This window comes from Pteronotus mesoamericanus, unplaced genomic scaffold, assembly GCF_021234165.1.
Source record: "Pteronotus mesoamericanus isolate MK-2021 breed Mesoamerican mustached bat unplaced genomic scaffold, CSHL_Meso_final contig_311, whole genome shotgun sequence".
Taxonomy (NCBI): Eukaryota; Metazoa; Chordata; class Mammalia; order Chiroptera; family Mormoopidae; genus Pteronotus; species Pteronotus mesoamericanus.
Genome location: NW_026555132.1, coordinates 1,223,440 through 1,249,943, shown reverse-complemented (window position 1 = coordinate 1,249,943; position 26,504 = coordinate 1,223,440). Strand labels below are relative to the sequence as shown.

The window sequence follows — 26,504 nt, the reverse complement described above, 5'->3', positions numbered from 1 at the left end:
TAATGTTCCATGGGTATGTGATAGTGCTCCTCTGTCTCCAGGAATGCAGGACATACTACGGCCTGTGGACCAAATCTGGCCCACCATCTCTTTTGTAAATAAAGTTTTAATGGAATATAGCTACATTTATTTATTTATGTGTGGCTGCTTCCACTGCAGAGTTAAGTAGTTGCAACAGAGACCATAAAGGGCCAAAATAAAAATTATTTACTATTTGGCCCTTTAGAGAAAAAGTGTGCTGCCCCCCTGTTCTACACCATCAAACTGGGTCTGCCATCAGGGGAGCTGAGCTAGAAGGGCCTGGGGGTGGGCGAAGGAGTGTGTGCCTCGCTGACCAGTCGTTTTGCGGCTGTTTCTACACTTAATCTTTTCAACAGCCCTGTTCTTGTTACTATGCGGTAAAGAGGAGAATGGGCTCAGGGATGTTACAGAACATGCCATGGCTGCGCGGGCAGCACGGGGCACTGGGGGAGCTGGCCTCAAAGCTTCCCTTCGGTGTGGTGTCCTCATTCTCTGCGAAACTAAGGATTACAACGAAGGGACACTAACGTGAGCCAGCAAAACAGGGAGATGATGGAATTAGGAAGACTAAGTTTTACCATCATTTCACTTGGATTCTTTCCTGATTTGAGAAAACTGATATTCATGTTGCTGGGTAAGGAAATGACCCAAATGTTAATCATCTGACACGTGTAGTAGACTACTGCTATCTTGTGAACATAAATATGCAATTCCTATATTCACACATTATCACATCATGAACTTCGGCTAATTCTACTAACATTCACACGCACACACATAGATCTCATTCACATAGATGTATGACAATCAGTATCTGCATTTGTTTACTTCTCAGCTTCTGTCAACAAAGCATGAGCTTCTGGAAGGTGGTGTCTGCAAGCACTCTGCCTGCGAACACAGGACACTGAGCTCGAATAGCAGGCCTATTTCCTTGACAAGCCTGATTCTCCCCTGGACAGTGGCTCAGCTGTTTGACTCTCCATTTTACCTTCATGAGACAGACACTGAGATGTGGCAAACAGCTTTTGTTTCCATTTTTTAGGTTTTTATGGTATAAACTGATTTGCACGATTTCCTTATTTTCCACAGACCCTCAACTGTTTGCAGCTTGAGATGAGCTTGGAGGAATTCTGTTTTTAGAGACACTTCCTTTTCATTAGGCCATGAAAGCGCTGTTACTCAATTTACCTTCATTTAAGGTAAATTCCATGCTTAGGAGAAAGTGTTTACATTCTAGCGATTTTCAACTATTTTAAATCTAGCGATTTAAAAATTTAAAAGAATTTTTAAAACACGCAATACCTGACTATTTAGTCAGGGGCACTGACCTCTTTCCTTAGATTGTCAAATAAAAAAGTGACAACAGCCAACACAACAGTAGCAGTCTGGTGTGAATGAATCAAAATTACACTTTTTTTTTTTTTGGTCAGATTGGCAAAATATATATCTTTAGAGTGCCACCAAATTTTAGTAATTAGTTTATGTGTGCCATGAAATGACAAAGGATGAAAATCGCTGACATAATCTAGATTCTTCTTTATATAACATGGTAGCAATATCACTTTCAAAGTTATTTTTCTTTTACCTTCAATACTTTATGAACTATGTAACAATATAAATATGACTCATAAAGACATGGTAGCACGTATCCTGTCTAAGCCGCTCCCACGGCGCTGGACCGAGGAGGGCAGCAAGAGCGCCTGTCCCTGTTCAGTGAGCGGCGGCCTGTGATTTCAATTTCAGATAAGAAAAACCACCAAATTTGGCAGATGCCTCTGTAAATGGTCATTTTTGTTTTTTTACTGAGATTTTTATAGAAGCTATAATCACAGGTTGCTGGGGGAGCGGGGGATGGGGGTTACTGTGTCATGGGGGACAGAGTTTCAGTTTTGTAAGATGAAAAGAGTTCTGGAGTTGATGGTGGTGATGGCTGCACAACAAGATGAATGTACTTACGCTATTGAACTATGCACTTAAAAGTGGTTGAGATGGTAAATGGCAGTTTCTTTAAAAAAAGGAGTTAAAAACATGCAATCATACAAATTTATAAAATGTATAGATTTATGAATTTATCCATATTTGTCAGGCACCTGCTTTTCCCCTGGCTCTGAGCATGGCCGAGTGCTTCACATCTGCTCAGAGAAGTGACGCCTGAGAGACAGGTGTCACGTTAGCAGCATGTGTCTCTACAGAGCTACGCTGGGTCTGAGCTCTGACACTTGGCCAAAGGAAAGCCCCCACTGCTCTCCTTCCTGGGGCCTGAGATGCCACAGGCAGAAGCAGAGGGGCTGATCAGTAGGTAGAGGAGGGTTTCCGAGAGGGGGAAGGCAGGTGTAAGCTGCATGATGTCAGCGAGCCACCATTTCCTCACGTATGACGAGGGAGTGGAAGCAGATGACGCCTGGGCTTCTCTGATCTGATGGTATTACTGGTAGGACTGGAGGGCAGGGGGACTGTGAAGGACATGTGCTGGTTGATGGGACCCAGTGGGATAAAGAAAAAACAAGGTGGCTCCTGAGTGTCACTGGAGGACGAGGGCAATGAGCGCCAATGCATGAGCCACAGGGGTCAGCAGGTGGGGAGTGTCTGAGGTCTACGGCCAGGAGGCCTTAGGCTCAGCTGAGGAAATGTCCTACAGGGATGACAAGAACATCATGCAGAGTGGCCTTTTGGGACAGGGGAAAGGCCTGCCACTTGGTCAGTTGGAGGTGAGTGACACCCTGAGAAGGGGCAGCCTCAGAGGGCAGGACAGAAGAGCAGGGCATGAAGTGAGCTCCATTCCTTATATCGTTACATTTCTTAGAGCTGCCTTCAAAAAGACCGAGGGGCAAGTAACACAGGCGTGAACTCATCTCAGCTGAGGTTAGACACCAAATGAAGGTGAAAAGCTCAGAAATGTGCCTCATTTTTAAAAGAAAATGCCCCAGATATGGGAACAGAGGCCTCTTTGTTGACCAGCATGCAGACTGGACAGGGGCCCAAGAAGGAGGCCTGGTTCAAGCCTGAAGTACAGAGCCAGCGGGAAGGGGGTGGCTGGGGACCACAGGGCCACCTGATCCTCCTGACCACCTGGCCACGCAGCGTGTGCTGCCTCTGCAACCCTCACCTAAGCATTCCCCTGGAAAGCCGAGTCCGCGTTCGTCTGCCTCTGTGTGAGGCATCGAAAAACCACAGTGTGACATAGCTCAGTCCTTGTTAAGACCTCAGATAATCACTGCAAATACTGCTTGTGGCGCAAAACAGAAGCCAAGAAAGAAATAGCCACAAAACTTCATTCAACATTGTTTGGGTAAAACGGCTTCCTCCTTTTCAGAAGCAAACATCTCATTCACGTGGCCCTTTCAAAAACTATCCTAAAACCCCAGATCTAGCTTAATTAGAATTTCAGAATGTTTTTAAAGGGCTTAACATTTTTTCTTCCTGTTGTTAATGTTATAGTTCGCAACCGCAATAACAAGAGCCACCACCACCAAGCAAGCTGAACAACAAAGTTTCCTTCTGGGAATTTTCGTGCTTATATGAATTCTCCACGTGCATGTACTAAAGACTGACTTTTTCCTGTTTAAAAAAAGTTTCTTTCTGTTTGGCTTGGATAAGATCTGGGAGGCCCACATGCCACCTAACCTAGCCCTTCCCCACGAGGAAGTGGGGCCAGAGCGGGGGTGCCATGTGACAGAACAGGCCAGTCCCACACAGGCCCGCACAGGCCCGCCCAGCCCTTCCAAGCCTGAGCCCACGCAGGCCCAAGGTCCTGAAATCTTCCTGAATATGGAGAAAGTGGCTGTAATCCCTGTTATGGGGAAGAGACTTGACACTAGGAAATTTCACATCATACGCTAGAGGCAACACGACAAGAAATTATTCTAAGGAGGTCAGCAAGGGGTTTGGTCAGATGGGTCTGTAATCATGTTAAATTACTAATCGACATCATGATGTGACACCTGCTCTGTGCCTCCTGCAAGATGAGCATGCCACACACTTCTTTAACCCTCCCAATACCTCTGAAGAATATGCGGCCAAACTGCACCTGCGGCTAACAATGAGGCACACCGAGGTCAAGTCAGCTTCGGCGGCCTCCCCCGTCGGCAGCTGGAGGCGGCACCTGGCCCCTGTGACTCGCAGGCCTGGGCCTCCCCCTACACTGCCCACCCTGGAGAGGAGGGGCCTGTTGGGAATGGGCTGCGCACTGAGGCCCTGCACGCCCGGAGCTGGGGCTCTCACTCGGGGCTGAGAACCTGGTCTCCCAGAGAGTGTTTTAAGACATGCGCTTCTGGGCCCACTTTGTTCCAACAGACTCCCAGTGCCCAGGTGTGGAGCTAAGAAATCACATGTTTAGAATATCCGTCGCGCAATTCTGTTGACCAGCCTGACCTCGGAGCCATGGGTTTAGGTTTCCGAATTTCCTGATTAAGGATATTATTGCAATTTGTTTGTTCAAAGTGCTGTACGCTCGGGAAGAGAAGGATGGCAGCACAAGAGGGCAAGCGATCATTCAGGTGCGGCACGTGCTATGAGGTCAAACCATTTATCCAGGATACATCCCCAGAGGTGCCTGCAGACCTGCAGAACGTGCCGCTTCACTGCACACGTGTACACACCATCTCTCACACCGGTCAAGGCTTTGGCCTGGATGTGCCACCTCTGCACACACGGCCTGGCTAAGAGTGGCCCCTCCTCCTTAGGCTCTGTCCCCCCGGGTCTTCAAAGACCCACGGCTGGCCCATGCAGGGTGCCTGGTGACACGGAGCAGCCCACTCACAGTTCGTCCAGGCAGTCCTCCGGCTGCTTCAGCCTGTGGCCATGGAGGAGATACTCGTATATCTCATGGTTCTGGACTCCGGGGTAGGGCGTCATCCCCCGCGTTGCAATTTCCCACATGGTCACGCCAAATGCCCACTGAGAACAAAGTAACAAGAAGTTCAGATTTGAGTCTTTTCAGAAAGGCTGAATGGACTTTTTCATTTGGAAAGGTCATTTCCTAAAGCCCCGATGACCGTGCACAAAGCTGACAATTATGTCTGAGACGCCACTCTCCGAACATGGTAGTAACGTGGGGTTGGAGCATCGTAGTCCCCATTTTCTACTAATGCTATTCTGGGAACTCTGACAAAGCAGAGTCTCCTGCCACATCAATGCTCAGTCCCACCATTGTCACTGAGCGCTTTCTTTCCTAATATCTGGGTGAGGGTGTAACCACACAGCACCTTTTATACAGCATCTCGGTCCCCTAGAGCCAGTGGATGAACCTACTGAATTTAATATGAATACCTTAGTTGTAAGTGATAAGTCAATATAGCAGCAAATGAAAATGGGAATAAATTAAGGGCCTGTGTAAAAACAGATCTTTTGAATGTCAGGAGATGTCACCGGAATCTAGGATTCTTCGTGAATGAGTATCTAGCAATAAATATGAGAGATGTGAGCATGTTCCCAGCCCTCAGTTTATCCGAGTAAAATGTTTAGCAACACCAGCTAAGTCACTTCATTCACCGTGGTTCACCTCTGAAACTCAAGGTCCTTAATCAAAATTCTTTACCTACCACGTCACTTTTACTGGTGTAGACTCGGTCCGCAAGGCTCTCTATGGCAATCCACTTTACAGGCATCTTAGCGATGCGGCCTTGGCGGTAGTAATCGCCGCTATAAATCTTCTTAGAGAGGCCAAAGTCTGCGACACACACAGTCATGTCATCTCGCAACCTACAGAGAAGGAGTTCGAGTCCTCAGAAACATCACAGGCAAAGCCTTTTTAGAGCACAGCTGTGCTTCACATGCAGTTGAAAACAGGCACAATAAGTAGCCAAAGAAACAGACCACACCAGCCTGTGAAAGACCTGTGAAAATCCTTTATTCCCCTAAATATTTCCTTCATGTATCCCCCTCCCCTAGGTAGGGTGACCATGAGGGTCCTGCTTGGGGACCAAGGGCAGAGCAAGCAAGGGGGAATAGAAGAGAGGTAACCCTGCACCTTCCGGTCTGTGTGGGGATCTGGACGAGCAAGGCCACCTGTGCACAAGGATGGAGACACCTGGTGGGAGGAGGGGAGCTGCACAGGAGGAGCAGAAGGAGCCCCGCTCAAACCCAAGGCCTTCGGTGACTTGGGTGCCCCAGCAGCCTTCTGGCCTGGAGTCTGGAAGCGGCACAGGCTCTGTAGAGCCTCCTGGCAGCTTGGGGAAAGTGGGCAAGTACATCCCATAAGAGGGGGACCCTGGGCCCCCTGCAAACATGGCAGGTGGTACTTGAGGAGTTACTTGGAAAATTAAAGAGATACAATCACATGTATAGCCCAACCTGTTAAAACGCATCCTAGACAAGAAGGAAAAGAGAAGGAATGAGTCATCTGGAAGTAGGGTGATGACTGTCCCTGTTTTCCCGACACTGACTTTTAAAACTGGATGTCCCATGTCCTGGGAGACCCCTCAGTTCTGGGCAACCTGACAGCTGGTCACCCTATTTGGAGGGATAAACATGGAGGAAATATTAAGGGGAATAAAAGATTTTCACAGGTCTCCCTCTGATATAGAAAAACTATTTAAATAAAAAACAAAAACAAGACCCTTCTGGGCTTTCAAAAAAGAGGTGAAAGTGGCAGGGGCTGGTTAGGAGGAGGGCAGGCCCCACCGCCCCATCTCCAACCAAGAAGAAAACATGAAGCGACACAGTTAAGGAATAGTCCCTCTTCTTAGAGCAGCAGACTTAAAATCAAGACATAGTCACTGTTTTGAAGATTTGCAGCGGTCAGTGGCTCTGCTGGGGCAGGGTGAAGTGGGAGGGGAGAACTTAAGCTCAAAGTTCTTGTGCATGTCCTTGCGGCTCTGGTCAGTGTGTCCCCAGAACAGAGTGTCCCCAAAAGGCAGCATCATGAGAACTTAGGGACAGACCTTCAGGATTTTCATTACTCACTGCAACAGCGACAGGCCGCCCCCTGCGTCCCCACCACAAACTGCAGCATGGCGAGGTCTAGCCCCCCCTGGGATGCCGCGGGACTCTTACATGCAGTTTCGAGCAGCTAAGTCTCGATGAAGGAAATTCCTGTTGCTCAGATACTCCATCCCCTGGGAAATGTCTACCATGAACTTCAGCAGGGTCTGCAGAGGGATGGGCTGGGGGAGGAAGCAAGAAGAAAGGTTACTTTTTAATAGAAAAACTTGCAAGTTATCTCTGTCTGGGGGAAAACAATGTTTTTACCTCTTAAACGTGTGGCTGTGAAACACAGAAACAAACCTTCCATTTCCTTATCACTAACAGCACAAATAAGGTTTTAAAAAAAGGAATGGAAAAACAAAGAACAAAAAAAAACACAAACCCTAAAACTGTCTGGCAAACATCACATTTTTTCCTCCTCATATTTAAAAGTACCAACAGTGAATAACATTCATTCCCAAATGATGAGATCAGATGGGATCCTCTGTGTCCTGAGTGGCCGTGGACCAACCACCCATGCCACACAGAAAGGGGACACAAGGCTGGTCTGTTTTGATGGAGGGTGAATTTGTGTGTAGGGGAGGGTTTTAATAGTTTGACTTTAAATGAGCTGTTTCCAATTGTGCACCCACATCTGCTATCACTTTACTTGGAAATGTTTTCAAAGATACTTTGCTGTTACAGGGAAATTAGGATGGTCTTTGCTTCCTTATCACAGGGACTTTCATTTTTGGTTCTCTGGGGCACTGCTGTAAGTTGCAGCAGTCCAGTATTTTCTCCTTGTGGCAAAAGTCCACTGGGCCGCTGTGTTAGAAACCTCCCAGGCTGGAACTGATTCTGGGGATCATGACAGAAGAAGCCCTCTCTTGCCCTGACTGGTGTGGCTAAGTGGCCCGGGCATCCTCCTGCAAATCTTAAGGTCCCTGGTTCAATTCCTGGTCAGGGCACATGCCTGGGTCGTGGATTTGGTCCCTGGTAGGAGCGCGAATGAGAGGCAGCTGATCAATGTTTCTCTCGCACATCAGCGTTTCTCTCCCTGTCTTTCTGTCTCCCTTGCTTCCCCTCTCTCTAAAAATAAACAAATAAAATCTTAAAAAGGAGCCCTCTCTGCAGTGATGCACATGTGACCACAGTCAGAGCCTGAGAGAGGAGGGCTTACAAGTCCCTGGCCAGCACGAACGTGTCCATCCACGGCATCCTTTCCCCAGCACACCGGATTTGTCACGTTTTATTCTGCGTGGCATGAGTTTTCCAAAGTGGTAGTAACAAAGCCACCAAATTTGTAATGACTCATGTTTCCCAGCTAAGACCTGTGTTAATCACACATGGTCTATACAACAAAATGCTTTACTTATCCCTTTACCTTCACTTCACATAATGAAGTTGTTAAAAAAAAAAAAAAGTACACAGATCAGGAAGGGGTCTTATGCCTGTGTTCTCTATATCTGGGGCTTTCATTTTCCAGATGCTAATTTCCAGAGAAAGATTTGGGTACCAAGAAATATCAAATCTGCTCACATTCATGAAGTATACCTTCATGCGAGTATCAGGTACTACGCATTTGTGTTAGTTTTTCCTTGAACAATGATTTTATTCTTGCAAATTCTGACTGCGTCATTTAAAAGATAATTGTGTGGTAGAACTAACTAATAAATGAGTTGAACAAGGTCGCAGGACACTAGATTGATATATAAAAATGAACTGTATTTCTAGACACTAGCAATGAACAATCTGAAAATGAAATCAAGAAAATAATTTTACCTACATAAGCATGTAAAATAAAATATTTAGGAATAAATTTAACAAAAGAAGTGCAAAACTTATACTTTGACAACTACAAAACGAAAGAAACTAAAACAGCTCTAAATGAACGAAATGACAGCCTGTGCTCATGGGTTGGAAGACGAGGACAGAGTGGCACTGAGGCCCCGTCGGAGGGACACGTTCTGTAACTGAGACCCAGTCCTGGGCCACACTAACAGGAACAAAAAGTATTTATTCCCCCCAAATGGATAGAACTGATAGCAAAGAAAAGGTCTAAATAAAAGCTTGATTTTCCAGTTTCTCTGCATTTTGTGACTTCCCGCTTTATTTGTGGCTACAAAAGTATTAAAATATGGAAATATATTCTTTTTCCATATTAATAAAACATGGGAGTTAGTTTCCAACACTGGAGATACACTTGCATTTTTGCAAATAGAAACTATTCATTAGTCAGTAAAATGCTGTATATTGTTTCTCTTGTTATTTTGTTCAAAAGAATATAAGATGATGCAACAGTACCTTTGGCTGGCATAGACAAAATGACTCCACAATTATATGGAAAGGCAACAAGACTAGAAAAGCTAAAAACAATTCTGGAAAGTAGAATGAACCTGGAGGAAACACACTATGCGATTTTAAGAATTACAATAAAGCTACAGCAACCAGCACACTGATTTAGAGGATGGAGGGGCTTGTGATAAAGAGAAAGATGGGTGGAGATAAGTTCTCCCTCAGCGCCCCTGACAGACAGTTCAGGGCACCTTCCCTCTGAGGGTCCTGAGTCAGGTCCTGCACCCAGGGATTTCAGAGTGAACAGTGAAAATGAGGTGACTTCAAAAAAAAAACAGGCCACTCCGAGAGCAGCACTCTGACAGACTGTGCTCCCAGTGGCTTCCTCCCCGTAAACAGGAACAGCAGGACCTGGGCGCAGGCCTGCTGAGGTGGATGCCCCATTTCAACCTCCACAAGAGTGGGCACCAAACAAAGGCTAAAGTCTTTGCCTTCCCTCCTTTATTTTCAAGGTTGGACACTGAGGTTGTTTAGGCCTTGTCACGTAAGCGCTGAGAAGTGTCCAGAGGCAATGCAACTGGTAATTAATTACCTTGGATCCTGTGTCCAGTCGGGAGTAGAGTAAGTAGGTATGTAGGTCCCCATATTTCATAAAGGGTAAAATCACCATGGGCTTCGGGGTGCCCTGAGAGCCCATTTCTATACAAACACCTGGAATTAAGAGCAGAGTTAGTTACAAAGAGCCCTTGTTACCAGTGTTCAGAAAAAACACAGCAGCGGCATGGGCCAAATTCAAACCATGTGCTGCCAAGTGAACAGTTAAAAAAACAAATTGCTTATAACTCATACACAGTGTTCTAGAATATGGAACACACACTGGGTCTTCATCTTGGTATTTTTTTTTCCCTTTTTGATTAGTGTCAATCTTTGCATGAGAATTCTCAAAAATTAATGTGTAACAAGTATAGCTGCCTAGAGACCTGTGGTTTTTGTTGTACTGAGTCCAAGTGAGGGGCAGTGACTACATTAAAATTCAAGAGCAAACTAGTTCCACGTGTTAGTTAAATATTTAATCGTATGAAGACGCGCACTGAAACCAAATGCTTAAAACTATGAAAAGTATTTTGAGGGCCACTAGATAAAATCCACCTTCTTAAATTTTATTGGTTATACAAAGGAAAAGCTGCAACCCCATTTATCACAGAATTCTAGAACTAGAGCCTGCCTGTCACCTGATACCAGGCTTGCAAAGCTCTTGCACATTTTGGTGCGATTACAAAGCACGATTGTTCTCGGTCTGCTGAAGTCAATAGCTGCAAATGAGTAACAGTGGTTTCTTTGACATAATACTGTATCCAAACATTAGTATTCACATCTCCCTTAAGTGTCAAAGACACTTTGAAAGTTCCCCAAAGAATTTAGCATTTATTAAATCGCAGGAGAGCAAAACTAAGTCGTCAGAATACCCAATTATTTTGAGGCTGCTCTCCCTCTCGGAATAGCGTGTCACTCACACAGCAACCACTGGAACCTGACCTCCCCCTTTGTGTTTTTTAGCAAGTGGTACTAAAAGCCCAGTTCTGACATTAAATCATGTTCCATTTTTACCATCAGCCTCCAAAAGTGTGACTGTAAGGAGAAGCCTTTGGGGTGAAAAACCCCGTGTTATGAACTATGTCGGGTTATACCGCGTTTCCCTTGGGCACGGCCCGGATGTGGGGAGCCCTGGCCCCAGCCCTGCGTCTCTCGAGGTACCTAGGAGCCGGATGACGTTCGGGTGGCTGAAGTCTTTCATGCATGCGGCCTCACTGAGGAACTCCTCAATCTCTCGCTGAGAAAAGCTGTCCACTGAAAGAAGAGAGGGGAAATCTCAGGCATGGATAACGTGCTCCATGAAGGGGAGGGGCAACAGCAATTTTGTTCTCTAAAAGTAAAATCAGGAAAAGACAAAACTGTAGCAACAGTAAACAGCTGAGTGTGGTTGTCACAGGCTGGGTGTGGGGATAGAGAGGGGTGAAACATCTGCGACAGTGGACACATGGTATTACGTACGTGCCACACCCACAGGGTATACACCAGAGGGTGAACCCTAATGTAACTTATGGACTTCAGTCAAAAATGTATGAATATAGGTTCATCAACTGTAAAAAGTGCACCATGCTCGTGCAAGATGTTAATGATAGGAGAGCTGTATATGGGGCGGATACATGGGAACTCTGTACTTGTTGCCCAGTTTTTCTAAAATCTAAAACTTCTCTAAAAACTAAAGTGTATTAGTTTTAAAAATCTTAAGCAAATCCAATTGATCTGCTGCAATCAGTTTGGCCTTAAAAAAAGAAGGAACATGTCCCCCTCTCTCTCAGTGCCATCCAAGTCTGGTCACTCAGTCCTGCCCTGTGAACTAGATATACTTTCATACTAATTTTCTGGAGTTAATCCAATTTAAGAGAGACATTTAAAAGTCGATGCTAAGTGACTTAAACCAATAACAAGAGGACACATACTGTGCGATCCCACTTGAATGAGGTAGGCAGACAAGTCAAATTCATAGACAGAAGCAGAGAGGGGCATGCTGCGGGGACTGGGGGTTAAGAGTTGTTTAAGGAGCCAAGTTTAAGTTTTGCAAGATGAAAAAGTTCAGGAGATGACGGTGTTGGTGGTTGCACAACAGTGTGAATGTACGTAATGCAACTGAAATTAGAAGCAGTTATTCGATGGTATGTGTTACTTTACAAGGAAAACTAAATGAAAACACATAAAGCCAGGTGTATCTTAGGGAGTCTGCTATAACAGGGTACAAGGATTAACTAAAATCACTTGAGAGCATCTACAAGTGTCTGTACATCCTATGGGTTTTATATATATTAGTCTTCCTATGAAAATAAATTTTGAAAAATATAAAAAATAATTCTATAGACCTGCAAAATGCCTGCCACTTAGTCCTCACCTTTAGCTTTTGCTGCAAATAAAATGGGTGAAACAAAAGGGGTGGGGGTCTGCCTGCAAACCCCTCCCCAAGTGACCAACATCCAGGCAAATGCAGAGAAGCCCACAGCTGGAGGCCAGAGACTAGTCTTTCAATCTTTGATAAGTACCATGGATCCAATTTGTATGCAAGTTATTCTAATTAAGTTGAAGAATAGCAGAGCCAAGGCCAGAGAAAAAAACAGGTTCCAGGTCCAGCTCCTCTGACCAGGTCCCCTAAATCTTCAACTTGGTAAATGGGGACGAAGGAAGGAGCCTCTCTGACCAGTGCTGAGTGTGGCTCCATGCGGGGTTCAGGTGACATGCCACACAATTGAGGTCTGTTTTATGCCAGCCCAGCTGAACACACAACGAATCAAACTGAGACAATCACGGGGTCCCATGCTGCCACCGGATCAGCCCTGCCCAGAAATTCATGCCTTACTTGGAGTCATTAATGAGAGAGAGGAAATGAATGACATATTATTGTCCTGAAGGTGAAGACTTTACAGTGCAGGTATGAGGAGCTCGTTAGAGTAACTGCCCCTCTGTAACGAGGTAGCGCTCTGGGTGGCCCTCTGACCCACCTGTGACCTAGTTCACGCCCTGTGAACTCCACCCTCACTTTATGGAGCCCCAGACAGTGAAGCAGCTGTCCACACCTAGAAGAATGGGTTTGGTGGGTGATAACTCACATTTCATGGTCTTCACGGCCACCTTCTGAGAGGTCCCATCTTGTTGACTAAGGCTTCCTTCCATCACGGACCCAAACTCTCCTGTGAAGTCAATCACCACCTATGTGGACCTTGTGCAAAATCTCTCCTGACCACAGAACATCACAGTGCCAGAGCCACTGTTTTCATGTGGTCCAAGAGTGACCCACAAGTGGTAGCGGGGAAGAGCTGCCAGGCCACCCACATTTGCAAACCAGGGCACAGGCCAGGCAGTGACATCCTGCTTGTCACCACCTTGGTTGGCTCGGACTTAGCTCAGTTCATTTTATTACAGAACAATATGGACAATGTTTTTGAAATTCATAAAACAGAAACTCTGAACACCATCGTCATTCATCCGAATATTACGGCTGGCAAATTAAGTATGTTTTCATACTGAACTAGGAAGGTGCCAGAATTATAAACTTGAGAAATGGAAGAATAAATTTAAATGATAGAGCAAACCACCCAGTGAATTCCAAGCTTTTCAGTAGAGGCAGGGAATTCACATTTTCAGGGCCTGCTCCGTGTGCCAGGCACCGCAGAGCCCCACTCCTATGCCAAATCTTAGTTTCAAAATCACTATTTATAAATGAAAATAGACTACCTGTATTATCAAACTCACAAAATAATATTTTATTTAATAAAACATACAGAGTCCAGCAGAAGTACTGTCATTGAGTGTGGTTGGTAGGGTATGTGTCCATGTCTTGCATGAAACGGACAGCAATTCAAACATTTCCCCCAAAATGTCATATGCTGTGCTTGAGAGTGATATTGTTATGTTACAGAATTACATGCTTATGATTTTGTAATTAAAGTTTTGGTACAGATTACCAGCTCATAAAAAAGGGGTATTATTTGTGCTAGACCCTGTATTTTAAAAAATTACCGTGAACTGCTTTCTTACCCAACGTGTTAAAAGAATTAAACTTACCTTCACCCAGAATTTTTCCAAGAGTTAGAAGGTTCCTGTCAATCACAACATCTTCTAGCTTATTTTGCAGCTCCTCGCTGACTCCTAAGCTGCGTACTATAAAAAAAGTGACAGGCGACATGAGTTGTCAGTGTTTCCTTTCATTTGACTATAATCCAAATTACATATAAAGTTCCATAAAACAGTAAATGTTTTGCCCATTTTATATATCCCATAGCAACCCCCCATGACAGTAATAAAATATCACATTTAATTCTACTCTGATTAAAGTGAGTAAAATGAATCCTTTGGGGCAAGATTAATTCTGAGGGATTATAAAAATCACAACCATATTTCTCCTTCCAATGTTCATTATCAGCAGCTGGAAATCCCATTCCTGGTGGGTAGGTTCTCCCCTGACCAGGAGGGAGACAGAGAATTTTTCTAATGCAGAAGTTACTGTTCTATCCCCAAGAACAGGATATGAAGGACCCGCCGGGCACCCGCCATCCTCCCTGCCAGGGAAGGAGGCACAGAAGCCACAGGAGACGCGGAGCACAAGCTACTGCTCGCGCTCGGTCCGTGGAGCCTCCTCACGCCGACGTGGGAGGTGCTACACTGAGTGGCTGGTGAGAGGACTGGAGAACAAGACCCTGTGTGACAAGGTGCAGAAACGCAGCTCTCACAGCAAGTGCTGTCAGTAACAGCAGTTACCCCGGAGAGGGAGACCAATTAATTCAATGACTACCTGGCAAATGACTCAGTTGGTGCCCCAGCCAGGCAATGAGCGAGGATCTGGATGAAAATTAAACCGTGGACAATCTGGACACTTTAGCTGTTAGTGAAAACATGTTACCCAAATGGCCCTCCAATAAAGGAGACAAACTGGTCTAAATTAAGAATTTTTTAAAATACAAGAACATCTAAAAGCCAGAACTTCTAGATTAGAAAAGTAAGGAAATTATAACATTTTTATATCACATGAGTGTTTATTTCATAGCAACCTGTATTTCATCATTCTTGTATTTGGCTTGTTATGGTGGTTGTTTTGGCAAACACGCAGAAGTTTAAACTTGAAAATCTTTGCACATACTTTCCATACAGTCTCTGAAATTATCCAAGAACATACAACTATCTGTTTATTCCCACTGTTCAACTATGAGAGGGCATGCTCTCGTTCAGTGAAAGCTCAAACCACACAACATTTGTTAGCAAATCGTTCTCTGAGATGAATGCAAGCAAAAAACAGGAAACAACAAGCTCTGACATTGTCAGATGTTTTGTTTCCTTTAAACCCCTGACCTTTATTCACATCTCCTATCGCCCCGGAGTTCTTTTCCCTCCATGGTTCATGGCTTGTGGAGGCCTTCGCCCCATATTTCCAGTAAATCGGTCGGCAGTGAAACACAGGGCCAGGTCTGACTATCTCCTTGCTGCTTGCTGAAGACATCTTGTACATTAAAAATATCCTTTCTTTGACTCCTTTGGCTTTTGTGAGAAATCTGTCAACGAATTTGTTGTTCTTTCACTCTCCATTATTTTAACTTTTGCCAATAAAAGGAAATGCAAGTCAACTTACAGGTGAGTTGTATGGCTCGCCGACAGAAGGACTTCTTTGCTGTGTAATTGACGACCAGTTCCAAATCCTCCCCCGTGAAGGCGTTCCTGCGTGACCAAAAACAGGCATCTTGAGTCCTAACAATAGCAGGTGCTGACCCCACTGCCGTGGCCCTCCTGCTCATGTGCTCTTTGACCTACATTTTTACATCAGCTTGAGAAGTGTTATCAACAACCTGCAGCCATTTAGATGGTAATTATATTGAATTTACGGTTAACTTGGGGGAAAAAAGCCATCTCTTGAACAAAACTGATCTTTCCCAAACACAAGCATGCTACACATTTCTCTATTTATTTTTGTCTTCTGCATTATTGGTAAAGTGTACTAATATTTTTTCACAAAGTTCTTGCACATCTATTGAGCTTAGTCTTAAGAATGTGATAGTTTTCATGCTGTTGTGGGTGAAATCTCATTCCAGCATTTTGTCTCCCATGTATTTTCAAACTAGAATCAAAATATTTTTACAGCATGTAATGGTCTGAAAATATTTCCTCCTAAAAAACATAAGAAAAGAGGATGCCTAAGGGAGACTTCGGAAGAAGCAAAATGGTATGGAGTTTCTGCAGACTGGGAAGGGCGGCATTGCTACGTGCAGTTCCTAAACGCTTGGCTAAGCCTCAGAAGGCAAAGCAGCACCCTTTGCTTCTGCCCCCACCGCTCCAGATTCCCTCAACTGCATGTCTAGGGGTCCCCACCAGGCCCCTGGATGCTCACAACCACCACGGCAGCTTTGGCTGTTATCCTGAAGGCTCTGTCTTTACTGAGCCTACATTTGAGGAGCCCAAGTAAGTTTATCTATTTCACTCATTGTTTCCTCGGTGATAATGATGTATGCCCACTTAATGACACAAACTGCATGCTGCCACTCGTTTTGAGGACATCAACCTCAGACTCAACACTTCTCCATTAATGACTGTCTGAAAGTTTTAATTCAGAATCACAGCAAGTAAATTGCTAATAACCTTGGAGACCATTTAGAGAGAATACAACGGAAGCCTGGATACGTTAAAAGACTTGTTTAAGGGACAGAATGAACACCAGACCCAAGGCATCACATTCTGTAGCCTGGTGTTGTCCCTTTGTGGGCGTGGCTCCCAGCACCGCAGGGCCTTTACCAGTGCTGTTCTTCTGGCTGAAACGCTCTTCCCTTCTCTCTCCCTAATCAACACCTGCTCTTTCTTCAGCTTTTACCTCAGGTATCAGCTCTGCAGGGAGGCCTTTCCTGCCTTTCTTCATACAGTCAAATCTGCTGCTATATGCTCATAAAGGTCCTTTTATATAAAATTTTTCACAGTTGCCATCTGATATTAAGTTCTGTAATGACTGTCTGACTCTCCATTAACAGGGTGTCCCATGAGGGCAGGAGCAGGGCCAGCTATCAGTGCCCAGCACCTAGCAGGCCTTCGGCGAGCCACTCCTACCCCTTCTGCAGGGGGTCTCTGCAATAAGCCTCCAAACTACAGACTCGGGGATGTTTCAGTCAACCCAGGATTTAGGTGAGATTTTGTCCATGTCTTTAAAAGAGTCGCTTTTAGAATTTATATACTAAGATGTCACAAAGAGAGTTGTTAAGTACTGTGGGTACCTGACCCCAAGACTGAGCTGGACACACATAAAGGACGACCCAGCCTCCACGTCCCTGGGAGTTTTGGAGGGAGTGCCCTGTGCTGAGGCTGTCGATCCTGGGAGAGAGGCTGCACAGCTCCCTCCCTCCCTCCTAACCCTGTCCCACTCCGAGCTGTCAACGACTTGCCTCTTCTACAAAATACCTCCTCCGCTGCCCCGAGAGGGACAAAGTAGATTTCATGGAAATCCAAACTCTCTGCACAGGCACCGGAGTGGAACACTGAGTTCCAGAAACAACACATATACACACAGCTTGTGTTCCTAGGCTTCCTGTTTTTCTTGATATTCAACTATTGTTTGGCTATAAAAGCCTTATGTACAGAAAATAAGAAAAAGAGCCTCTTACAAATTAGACTGCGAAAATATATAGTTTTTCTCCACTGGAAAAATAACTGATCATCACAGAAAATGTGTAAACTACAGGGAAAACATAGAAAACACAGAATCACCCACAATTACAGAATTGCTAATGCTTTGGTGGATTTTCTTCTAGTATTTTTATTTGTACATATATAGTCTGTTTGATTTTTGTTAAGAACCTGGATCACTGAAAGACCTCAAAAAAAAATGTCCTTGTTTAACAGCACCCGAGATGGGCCAGGGAAAGCCCGCTGTCGGCCGCCTCTGCCGGCAGGCCCCCAGGCTGGCCCTTGCTGCCGGCGCCCTGCAGCGCTGGCCTCGTGAGAACGCAGCCCGCCCAGGGGAGCACAGCTCAGGGAGCCCAGCTGCGACACCGAGCAGCTGGCCCGGCAGCACAGGCACTGTCACTTGGCGTCACAACCTCATCAATACCACTGAACAGAATGTTTTTAACTGTGACACTTACCCAAACCACGTCTCCTGGACTCGTTTTCTGATGGCCAGAGAAACATACAAAACCAGCCCAATCAGAACAAATCCGCAGAAGCAGCCAAGGACGATGAGCACGGGGTCGGTGTTGCCAGGTACTGGAGCTGACGAGGGGGCAAACTCTACCCAACCTGGTAAAAGACCAACGGACGCAATTCAGAACATCTCTCTGGGATCTGAAATACACACACAACACTGGCTTGTACCAGGGAAGGGCAGAGAATCCTAAGCTCTGTTTGGAACCAGTCCTTCTGGACTCCGTGGTCCATGTCCGCAGCCACAGGCTACGGCTGTGAGAGTGCACGCTGAGGCTGTGCAGGGTGGACTCAGGGAGCAATGGGAACCGTGTCAGCTACAAAGGTATAAGGAAGTGAAAAAAGGGTCAAATTAATATTTACTGGCCCACTGTTAAGTAAAACACTAGAAACACTGAGAACTAGAATGTTTATTTCTTTGTAAATCTTTATCAAAAGTAGTGTGAACAGAGCTTGCCTCCTTCCAGTCATATAGCTTATGCTGTGGACAGAATCTACTTTTTGTGCCTGCGAATTGTCATTCTTCATTCTCAGGTTGGATCCTCTTCCAACACCTTATCCTTTGTGCTTTCAATGCTCAACAGTATCTCTGAGAGCTCCTTCATGGGGAGATCTCTGCTGGCGTGCCTTCCTCTGGAACATCCCCATCCTTGGGGGCATAACCACTTCATTCACGTGGGTATGTTCACCTTCTATGAATCCCTGGCTGTGTATCTAGAATCTGTGAGCTATTTCCTCCATAATTCCACTCACATTCAACTCAAATTTTACTGAAACACTCACTTTTCCTTTCTTTACTACACTTTCATCTTTGTTGGCTAACTCCCTCTCCCTCTCTCAATTATCCATTTTTGTAAGATGTCACATGGACCTGTCATTTGTAGACAAGACAGGAGCACGGTGATATGCCTTAGATATGAGTGAAATGAGTGAAAGAAGTGCAGTGACCAACCACCATCGGACTTAGCACACTGGTTGTGGTCACGATGAGCCTGTTATTTACGTAGATTTGTGTACTGATGAGCTGGTGGTGAAGTGTATATTCTCTGCAGTTCTCACAGTTAATACACAATAACTCACCTTTGACCCACATTGTTAAGGAATGGTGTTAACTCAACAGTGGTAATTGAAATGTATGCATACTGGAATCATGCAAAGCACAGACTACAATTATAGCAAAGTTTTTTAATACTTCAGGACAGTTTACTATTTATGAAGATAAAAGCTCACCTTTAAAAAATTTTTTTTGTTCTAATCCTCATCTGAGGACATTTTTTCATTGCTTTTAGAGAGAGGAAGGGGGAGAGGGGAGAGAGAGAGAGAAACATCAATATAACAGAGAAACATAGATTGGTAGATTGGTGCCTTTTGTAGGCTCCCCAATTGGGGATCAAATCTGCAACCTAGGCATGTGTCCTGACCAGGAATCGAACCTCTAACATTGTGGTGTTATAGGAGGATACTCCAACCAATTTAGCCATCCAGCCAGGGCAAAAGCTCTGTCATCTTAAGAGTCTGATTTTTAAAACTGTGCCTTTAGGATCAGAATCTCGTCTTTGAATTTCTATGAGGCAGATAAGCTTGTGTCCCCATCACCAGTTACTAATGGTCCCAGGTACAGAGCCTATGGGCCGCAGGACCTGTACAATGGCTCCACTCCTTCACCAAAGGGAGAGCGTGTGTGCGGGTCACTGGAAGAAGCTGTCAGGGAACTCCCTGGTCTGCCCACAAGTCCTGTCTGCTACGAGTACAAAGGCCATGTTTGCAAGGACTCAGGAAAGCACAGGTCACACCGATACAGATGACTGTGCATGGAGCTGATAGCAGTTTAACATCAAAGGACCCAGGGCAGGACGCAGTCAGAACAGAGCTGGTCCCCCTCCTCTGTGGAAGTAAGCACAGTGTTTGGGCCACTTGGGCACCACAGTGGCACCTTGCCAAAGGACACTCCAACATGGAGAAGCGAGCGCGCAGGGCTAGGCACTTAGCTCGGGAGCCTAGAGCCATCTGAGGGCGGCTTCTGCAGCCAACATTGTATGTTCTGGACTGGTCAGTCATGAAGCACGCTGGCCAAGGCCTGAATGGGCAATAATTTGACAAGCAGCACCAATTAAAACAGCAAAGCAAACACTAGCAAGCAAACAAACGGTACCAATTCTAGAGGGTGAAATATCAGCCATACTGCCTTTCTAAGTCAGTATACATCATTTAACTGTATTCAGTAACCCAAATCCAACTAGGTACTGTAAGCAGACCAATCCTCCTAGTAAGTTAGAACCGTTCACATTCACGCTAGTGGGAAGACTCACACACTGGTCTTCCTGGTGAGGTGTGTTATCCCACCAACTCTCTTCACTGTGGCAAAAATTCCTTTTGGTCTTTATGTTTCAGTCTTAACCCAGCCACCCACTCTCGGGCCGTCTGCGTGCCGCCCGGATGGACCGCCCCAGCAGCCAGTGGGGAGCCCAGCTCTCACCATGTGCAGGGACGAATATTTTCAGTGGCACACTGAACGGTCCGACCCCTCCTTTGGTGACAGCGGCGACCTTCACTGTGCACGTGGCATTGTAGACTTGAACGGGAATCTGAGCACGGCTGCCATTCTGGCTGACTTCTTCTATCAGCTCTTTCTGGAGACAAACAAGAAAGAAAAGGAAATGAAACACAACGCTGCCTGGGCCATGTCGCCTGCCCCACCACAGTTCCTCCTGAGGGAAGTCACCCCACACATCCCGGGGCAGTGGCCATGTTTTCACACAGTCCCTTCCCTCACTCAGGCCACAGCCAACAGAACAAAAGCACAGGGATGCAGGATGGGCCGGCAGCAACCAGGGTTGTGAGGGCACAGCACTTAGAGTGGCACTGAAGACGCCTCTGAAGAGCCAGGGGGCATGGAGCCGAGCAGCCAGATGACAAGAGCCAGTGACTCCACGCCCCCGCAGCGCTCCCACAGAACACTGACCCGGAGCCACACTGCACCTGACGCTGATCGCCTGCCAGCGCCCTCGAACCAGTACAAGGGGGCTTGTTCCTTTTAATTATGAGAATTCTGACTAAAATCTCCACTTAGGAGGGTGCTGACACCATTTTTTTTCTACCAGAGTGACAAATGAACAATTTGCCCAATTTTCAAAAATGTGGTTTTATTTTTATTTATTGTGTTTTAAAGCCACCACCAAGTAACATGAGCCGTTATGTCACAGAAAAAAAATGACTTTTGAAAAAGTAACTAGGACCTGCATCACCAGTGCAGCTCAGTTGATTGGGAATCATCCCGCAAATCAAAAGGTCAAGAGTTCAGTTCCTGGTCAGGGCACATGCCTGGGTTGCAGGTTCAGTCCCCAGCTGGGTATGTACAGAAGGCAGCCAATGGATGTTTCTCTCTCGTATCGATGTTTCTCTTCCTCCCTGTTGCCCTCCCTACCCTTTCCTCTAAAATCAAAACAAAAAAATAGAAGAAAGAAGTAAAACGTCACCAGGGCTAAGTGTTTATACAGGACTTTACCCTTTGTTTTCAAACCTCAACTGGAATGATGGCCTCTGGGATAGGAAACTGTGTGTCTGAGCTGACTTTCCAGATAGAAACTGCATAGACTCTGGAATCCTGATTTCACAGAGAGAAAGGAGAACTGCCATGTCATGTGGACACAGCTGTCACGGGTCACCTGTGAACAGAGGAGCCTGATTTGGGGGTAGCTTTATCCCCTGGTCATTCAGTCGCATGCGATCACTTCTAACCATCATGCAACGTGGAACCAGGAACAGGGCAGTCCCATCACTCGTGACCAAGGGGTGACCAGGGTCAGCCACCCAGATATTGCTTCCAAATCTGACAGGCAGTGACCATCAGGTCCCAGAAATGCCCTCAGACAAGCAATGATAAGGGAAAATTGGGACTTAAAACTTTTTGATTTTTCTATCTCATCGGACTCTATTGTTGCAAAAAGGCTTGCCAAGGGTTTGTTAATTAAGTAAACAGATTAATAATTTACAATTGTTTGGGATATTCGGGCAATATATTTTTAGAAACAGAGCACTTATTTATGGTAAACTCAGTTTTTTTTTCTAAAATTGCAATGTATTTGACATGTAAGTTGGTTGAATTTAAGGTGTACAACATGTTGATTTGAAACATCTATCACATAATTGCCATTGTAGCCATAGTTAACACCTCTATCACCTCTTGTAATTCTCATTTCCTTTTAATAGTTGTAATAATTAAGATCTAGTCTCTTGGAAAATGTGATGATTATAATATACTATTGTTCTCTGTATTCACTGCACCATGTGTTAAACCTGTAGGACTTACTACTCACAGCACGTTTGTGCCAAACCTGGTTTTGCTTTTGGGTTACCGGGTCATTCTCTAATCTGTGGGGGTCAGAAAGTCATCAAGCAGAGTAATCCTTGGCCCTGCGGCCCTGCTGTGAGTGAGGCAGTGGCCAAGGACGGCACGCCTGCCTCGGTGCTTACCACCCGCTGGCTCTTCAGTGTGCACAACTCTGCGCCTGACCAGGAGCGCGGGCCCGCTTCTGGCTTCGCACTTCCGTCTACATGCACTCAAATACAAGACCTCATTTCTGAGAGAAAGTGTCTCAAAATGAGATAAATGCATCACTGTCAAAGAATTAAATCCCTCGAAGAAGAGAAATCCTAACAAAAACAGAATTATCCTTTTGGAAATAAACATAAAAGTACTTTATCATACCTACTGGCTTAGATATGAAAACCTAGAGAACTGATTTTTTAATTTCCCCCTCCTGTCTCTTGAATGATTAAAGAGCTAATCGGTGTATGGTGCTTGGCATGGTGCCTGGCCTGGAGCAAATGTCACCCAAGAGCAGCGACGGCTCCCATGACAGCTGTTGTCACCACGTAAAACTGAAGTATGGATGTGACTGATGCTGGGCACTGCTTACTGGCCACATATAGTGAGAAGACATAAAACTATTCACTCTAGGAGTGGGACTATGATAAATTTTGAAGTAGTGATTAGAAAGATATATAGATATATATATATATATATATATATATATATATATATGATAAACATTTTAGTGCAGGTTTAACAATTTTTTCCTAAAAATATTCCTAAACAGTAACCTCCAATATAGTTTTAAAATGATCACTGTTTTAAAAAAGTAATGTCTTTCATCCTTTCTGTTTTGATGCCAAGTGTGTAAACAGAGGTGTGACCACATCCATATCCTGAAATATTATTTCAATTTTGATTCTGAAAGCGGACAGAGAAACCCATTTAAAAATCACACACATGGCCCTGGCTGGGTAGATCAGTTGGGTAGAGCGTTGTCCCGATATGCCCAGGCTGCAGGTTTGATCCCGGATCCCTGGTCAGGGCACATAAAATAATCAACCAATGAATGCATAAATAAGTGGAACAACAAATTTACATTTTTCTCTCTCCCTCTCTTTTCTTTTAAAGCAATAAAATTTAAAATCACACACATGTAGGAGCTGACCTGTGCATAATCCCCCTTAGTGTCAGGTGCCAAGTACAGAAGGTGGGGCCGTGTTCCTGGCACGAGACAGTCTGGTCATGGGCACATGCCGTGGGCTGACTGCATATTTCTCATTTTTGACCTTTCACTTTTCACCAACACAGGCCGATATCCTCAAAGACTTAAAATATAAGAGCATTTTCAGGAAATGAAATTGGAAATACAGTATGACATTGATTACAAATTTACTCATGGATAAAACATGTGGACCTGGCCTACTGGGGAATGTAAAAGCACATCTTCTGAAACATTATGACTTGTTTCTCATGTGGGCATTACTTCATTAGGGTGACCACAGCAGTGTGTGTGTTCAGTTATCGAAAGACTTTAATATTTTCAACTCTCTGAGAAAGCACAACCCTGTATTTGTAACTATATTTAAGAATATGGCCCTTTTCATTGCCTCAGTGAATAGCAATATTCAATCAGGAAGGACTAGCAGATAAAAGTTTGTCATGTTAGCTAATACACAGAAACAGGGAGGCTACCAAAATGAGAAGAGAAAGAAACATGTCCCAGATGAAAGAACAAAACTCCAGAGAAAGAACCAAACAACATGGAGACAAGCAATCTACTAGATACAGAGCTCAAAATTCTTGTTATAAGGATGCTCAAGGAACTTAGGGGAAGAGTAGATGAATTTAGTAAGAACTTCAAAAAAGAAGGAGGAAACATAAAAATGGAACCATAAAACATAAAAGAAAACCAGTCAGAAATGAAGAACACACTAACTGAAATGAAGACTGTAGTATGCCCCTGATTGGTATGGCTCAGTGGACTGAGTGCTGGCCTATGAACTGAAAGGTTGCTGGTTCGATTCCTAGTCAGGCACATGCCTGGGTTGTGGGTCAGGTCCCTAGTAGGAGGCACGCAAGAGGCAACCACACAATGATGTTTCTCTCCCTTTCTCCTTCCCCTCCCCCTCTCTCTAAAAGTAAGTAAATAACTTTTTTTTTAAAAGAATATATTACTACAGAAAATCAGCAGAGGAGTAAATTTAAGCAAAGGATCAAATCAGATATTTGGAAGATAAGGAAGCAGAAAACACCCAATCAGAATGGCAAAAACAAAAAAGAATCCAAAAATACAAGCATAGTATAAAGAGTCTCTGGGACAACTTCAAGTGTACCCACATTCACATCATGGGTGTGCTGGAAGAAGAAGAGGGAGAGCAAGAAACTAAAAATTTATTTGAAACAATAATGATGGAAAACAGGTGCCCTGCCCTGGTGAAGGAATTAAACACAAGTTTAGAAAGTGCAGAGCCCCAAACAAGATGAACTCCAAGAGGCCTATACCAAGATACATCATAATTAAAATGTAAAAGTTTTAGGACAAAGAATCTTAAAAGCAGCAAGACAAAAACAGTTACTTACATTTAAGAGAGCTCCCAAAACACTGTTAGCTGATTTCTCAAAAGAAACTTTGTAGGACAGAAGGGAGTGACACAAAAGATTCAAAGTGATAAAAAGCAAGGACCTACAACCAAGATTACTAACCTAGCAAGGCTATCATTTAGCATTGAAAGACAAAGAGCTTCTCAGACAAGAAAAAGCTCAAGTAGTTCATCACCACCAAACCAGTATTACATAAATGTTAAACAGACACTTTTAAGAAGGAGAAGATAAAAAAAATGAATAAAATGGCTATAAATACATATCAACAATTACTTTAAGTGAAAATGGATAAAATGCTCCAATCAAAAGATATATGGAGGCTGAATGGATAACAAAACAAGACCCTTACTATGATGTCTATAGGAGACACACTTTAGATTCAAAGACTCACAAAGACTGAAAGGGATGGAAAAAGATATTTAATGAGAATGGGAAGAAACAAACAAAAAAAGCTTGAGTAGCAATACTTATACCAGATAAAACAGACTTTAAAACAAAGGCTATATAAGAACAGACAAAGAAGGCCTCAGCAATTCCACTTCTGGGTACCTGTATTTTGCCATGTATAATGCTCACTATTTTGTCCAAATTTTTGAGGGAAAAATAAGGATGGACATTATACATGGGCATAATAATCCCATGCATAATGTGAACAAAAATGTGGGTGCTCATTATACATGGCAAAATACAGTACTTACCAGAAAAACCCAAACACTAATTCAAAAAGGCATATATATCCGTATGTTCATTGCAGCATTATTTACAATAGTCAAGATATGGAAGCAACCTAAGTCTCCATCAATAGATGAATGGATAAAGAAGACGTGGTGAACGTAAACAATAGAGTATGACTCAGCCGTGAAAAAGAATGAGATCTTGCCATCTGCAACAATGTGGATGGACTTGGAGGGTACTGTGCTAAATGAAATAAGTCAGAGGAAGAGATATTCATGGGATTTCACTTATGTGAAATCTAAAAAACAAAAGAAATGAAAAAGCAAAACAGAAACATATTCACAGATACAGGGATATTTTGATGGTTGCCAGATGGAAGGGGGTTTGGGGCATGGGTGAAAAAAGTGAAGGAATTAAGAAGTACAAATTGGTAGTTACAGAATAGTCACGGGGTTGTAAAGTACGGCATAGGGAACATAGTAATATTGTAATAACCAAGTATGGTGTCAGGTGGGTCTAGATTTATCAGAGTGATTACTTAGTAAGTTATATAAATGTCTAATCATTGGGTTGTACACATGAAACTACTATAATACTCTTTGTCAACTGCAATTAAAAAATTAAAAATTATTTCAAGAAAAAAAGAGAAATGGCTGTCCCATTCAAAGGAAAAACTCTCCCACTGGTTGAAATGCCTGCCAGGTCTATGCATGGAATCCACAGTGCCATAAATGCCTACAGAGAAAGTTCAAGGTCCTATGTTCAGACAGGGCAAAGGTGGGCAAGACATGCTCCAGTTTCAAGGAGAAAACACCACACCTGCTCCTGACTTTGGACTTTCATTAAAAAAGCAAAGGATATAAGAAAAATAGAACAAAAAAAGGGTAAATGTCTTCATCAAGAACTAGTAAATGTCCGCATGGTAAATATTGGACGTTTCTTAGTCTGGAACTGATACAATAGTTGTGATAAC

At 44.2% G+C, this 26,504-nt stretch overlaps 1 protein-coding gene across 1 annotated transcript in view; it reads right to left on the bottom strand.

The window, feature by feature from the left end:
* MERTK (MER proto-oncogene, tyrosine kinase) overlaps window positions 1-26,504 on the bottom strand; it is a 103,134-nt gene that overhangs the window by 1,218 nt on the left and 75,412 nt on the right. Inside the window, exons 9-18 of the mRNA XM_054575557.1 lie at window positions 20,417-20,570; window positions 17,883-18,036; window positions 15,392-15,477; window positions 13,834-13,929; window positions 12,879-12,959; window positions 10,975-11,067; window positions 9,812-9,930; window positions 7,015-7,124; window positions 5,562-5,721; window positions 4,781-4,917 (exon numbers count right to left, since the gene is read on the bottom strand). Coding sequence (XP_054431532.1) covers window positions 4,781-4,917; window positions 5,562-5,721; window positions 7,015-7,124; window positions 9,812-9,930; window positions 10,975-11,067; window positions 12,879-12,959; window positions 13,834-13,929; window positions 15,392-15,477; window positions 17,883-18,036; window positions 20,417-20,570 — 1,190 coding nt within the window. The remainder of the gene's footprint in view (window positions 1-4,780; window positions 4,918-5,561; window positions 5,722-7,014; window positions 7,125-9,811; window positions 9,931-10,974; window positions 11,068-12,878; window positions 12,960-13,833; window positions 13,930-15,391; window positions 15,478-17,882; window positions 18,037-20,416; window positions 20,571-26,504) is intronic.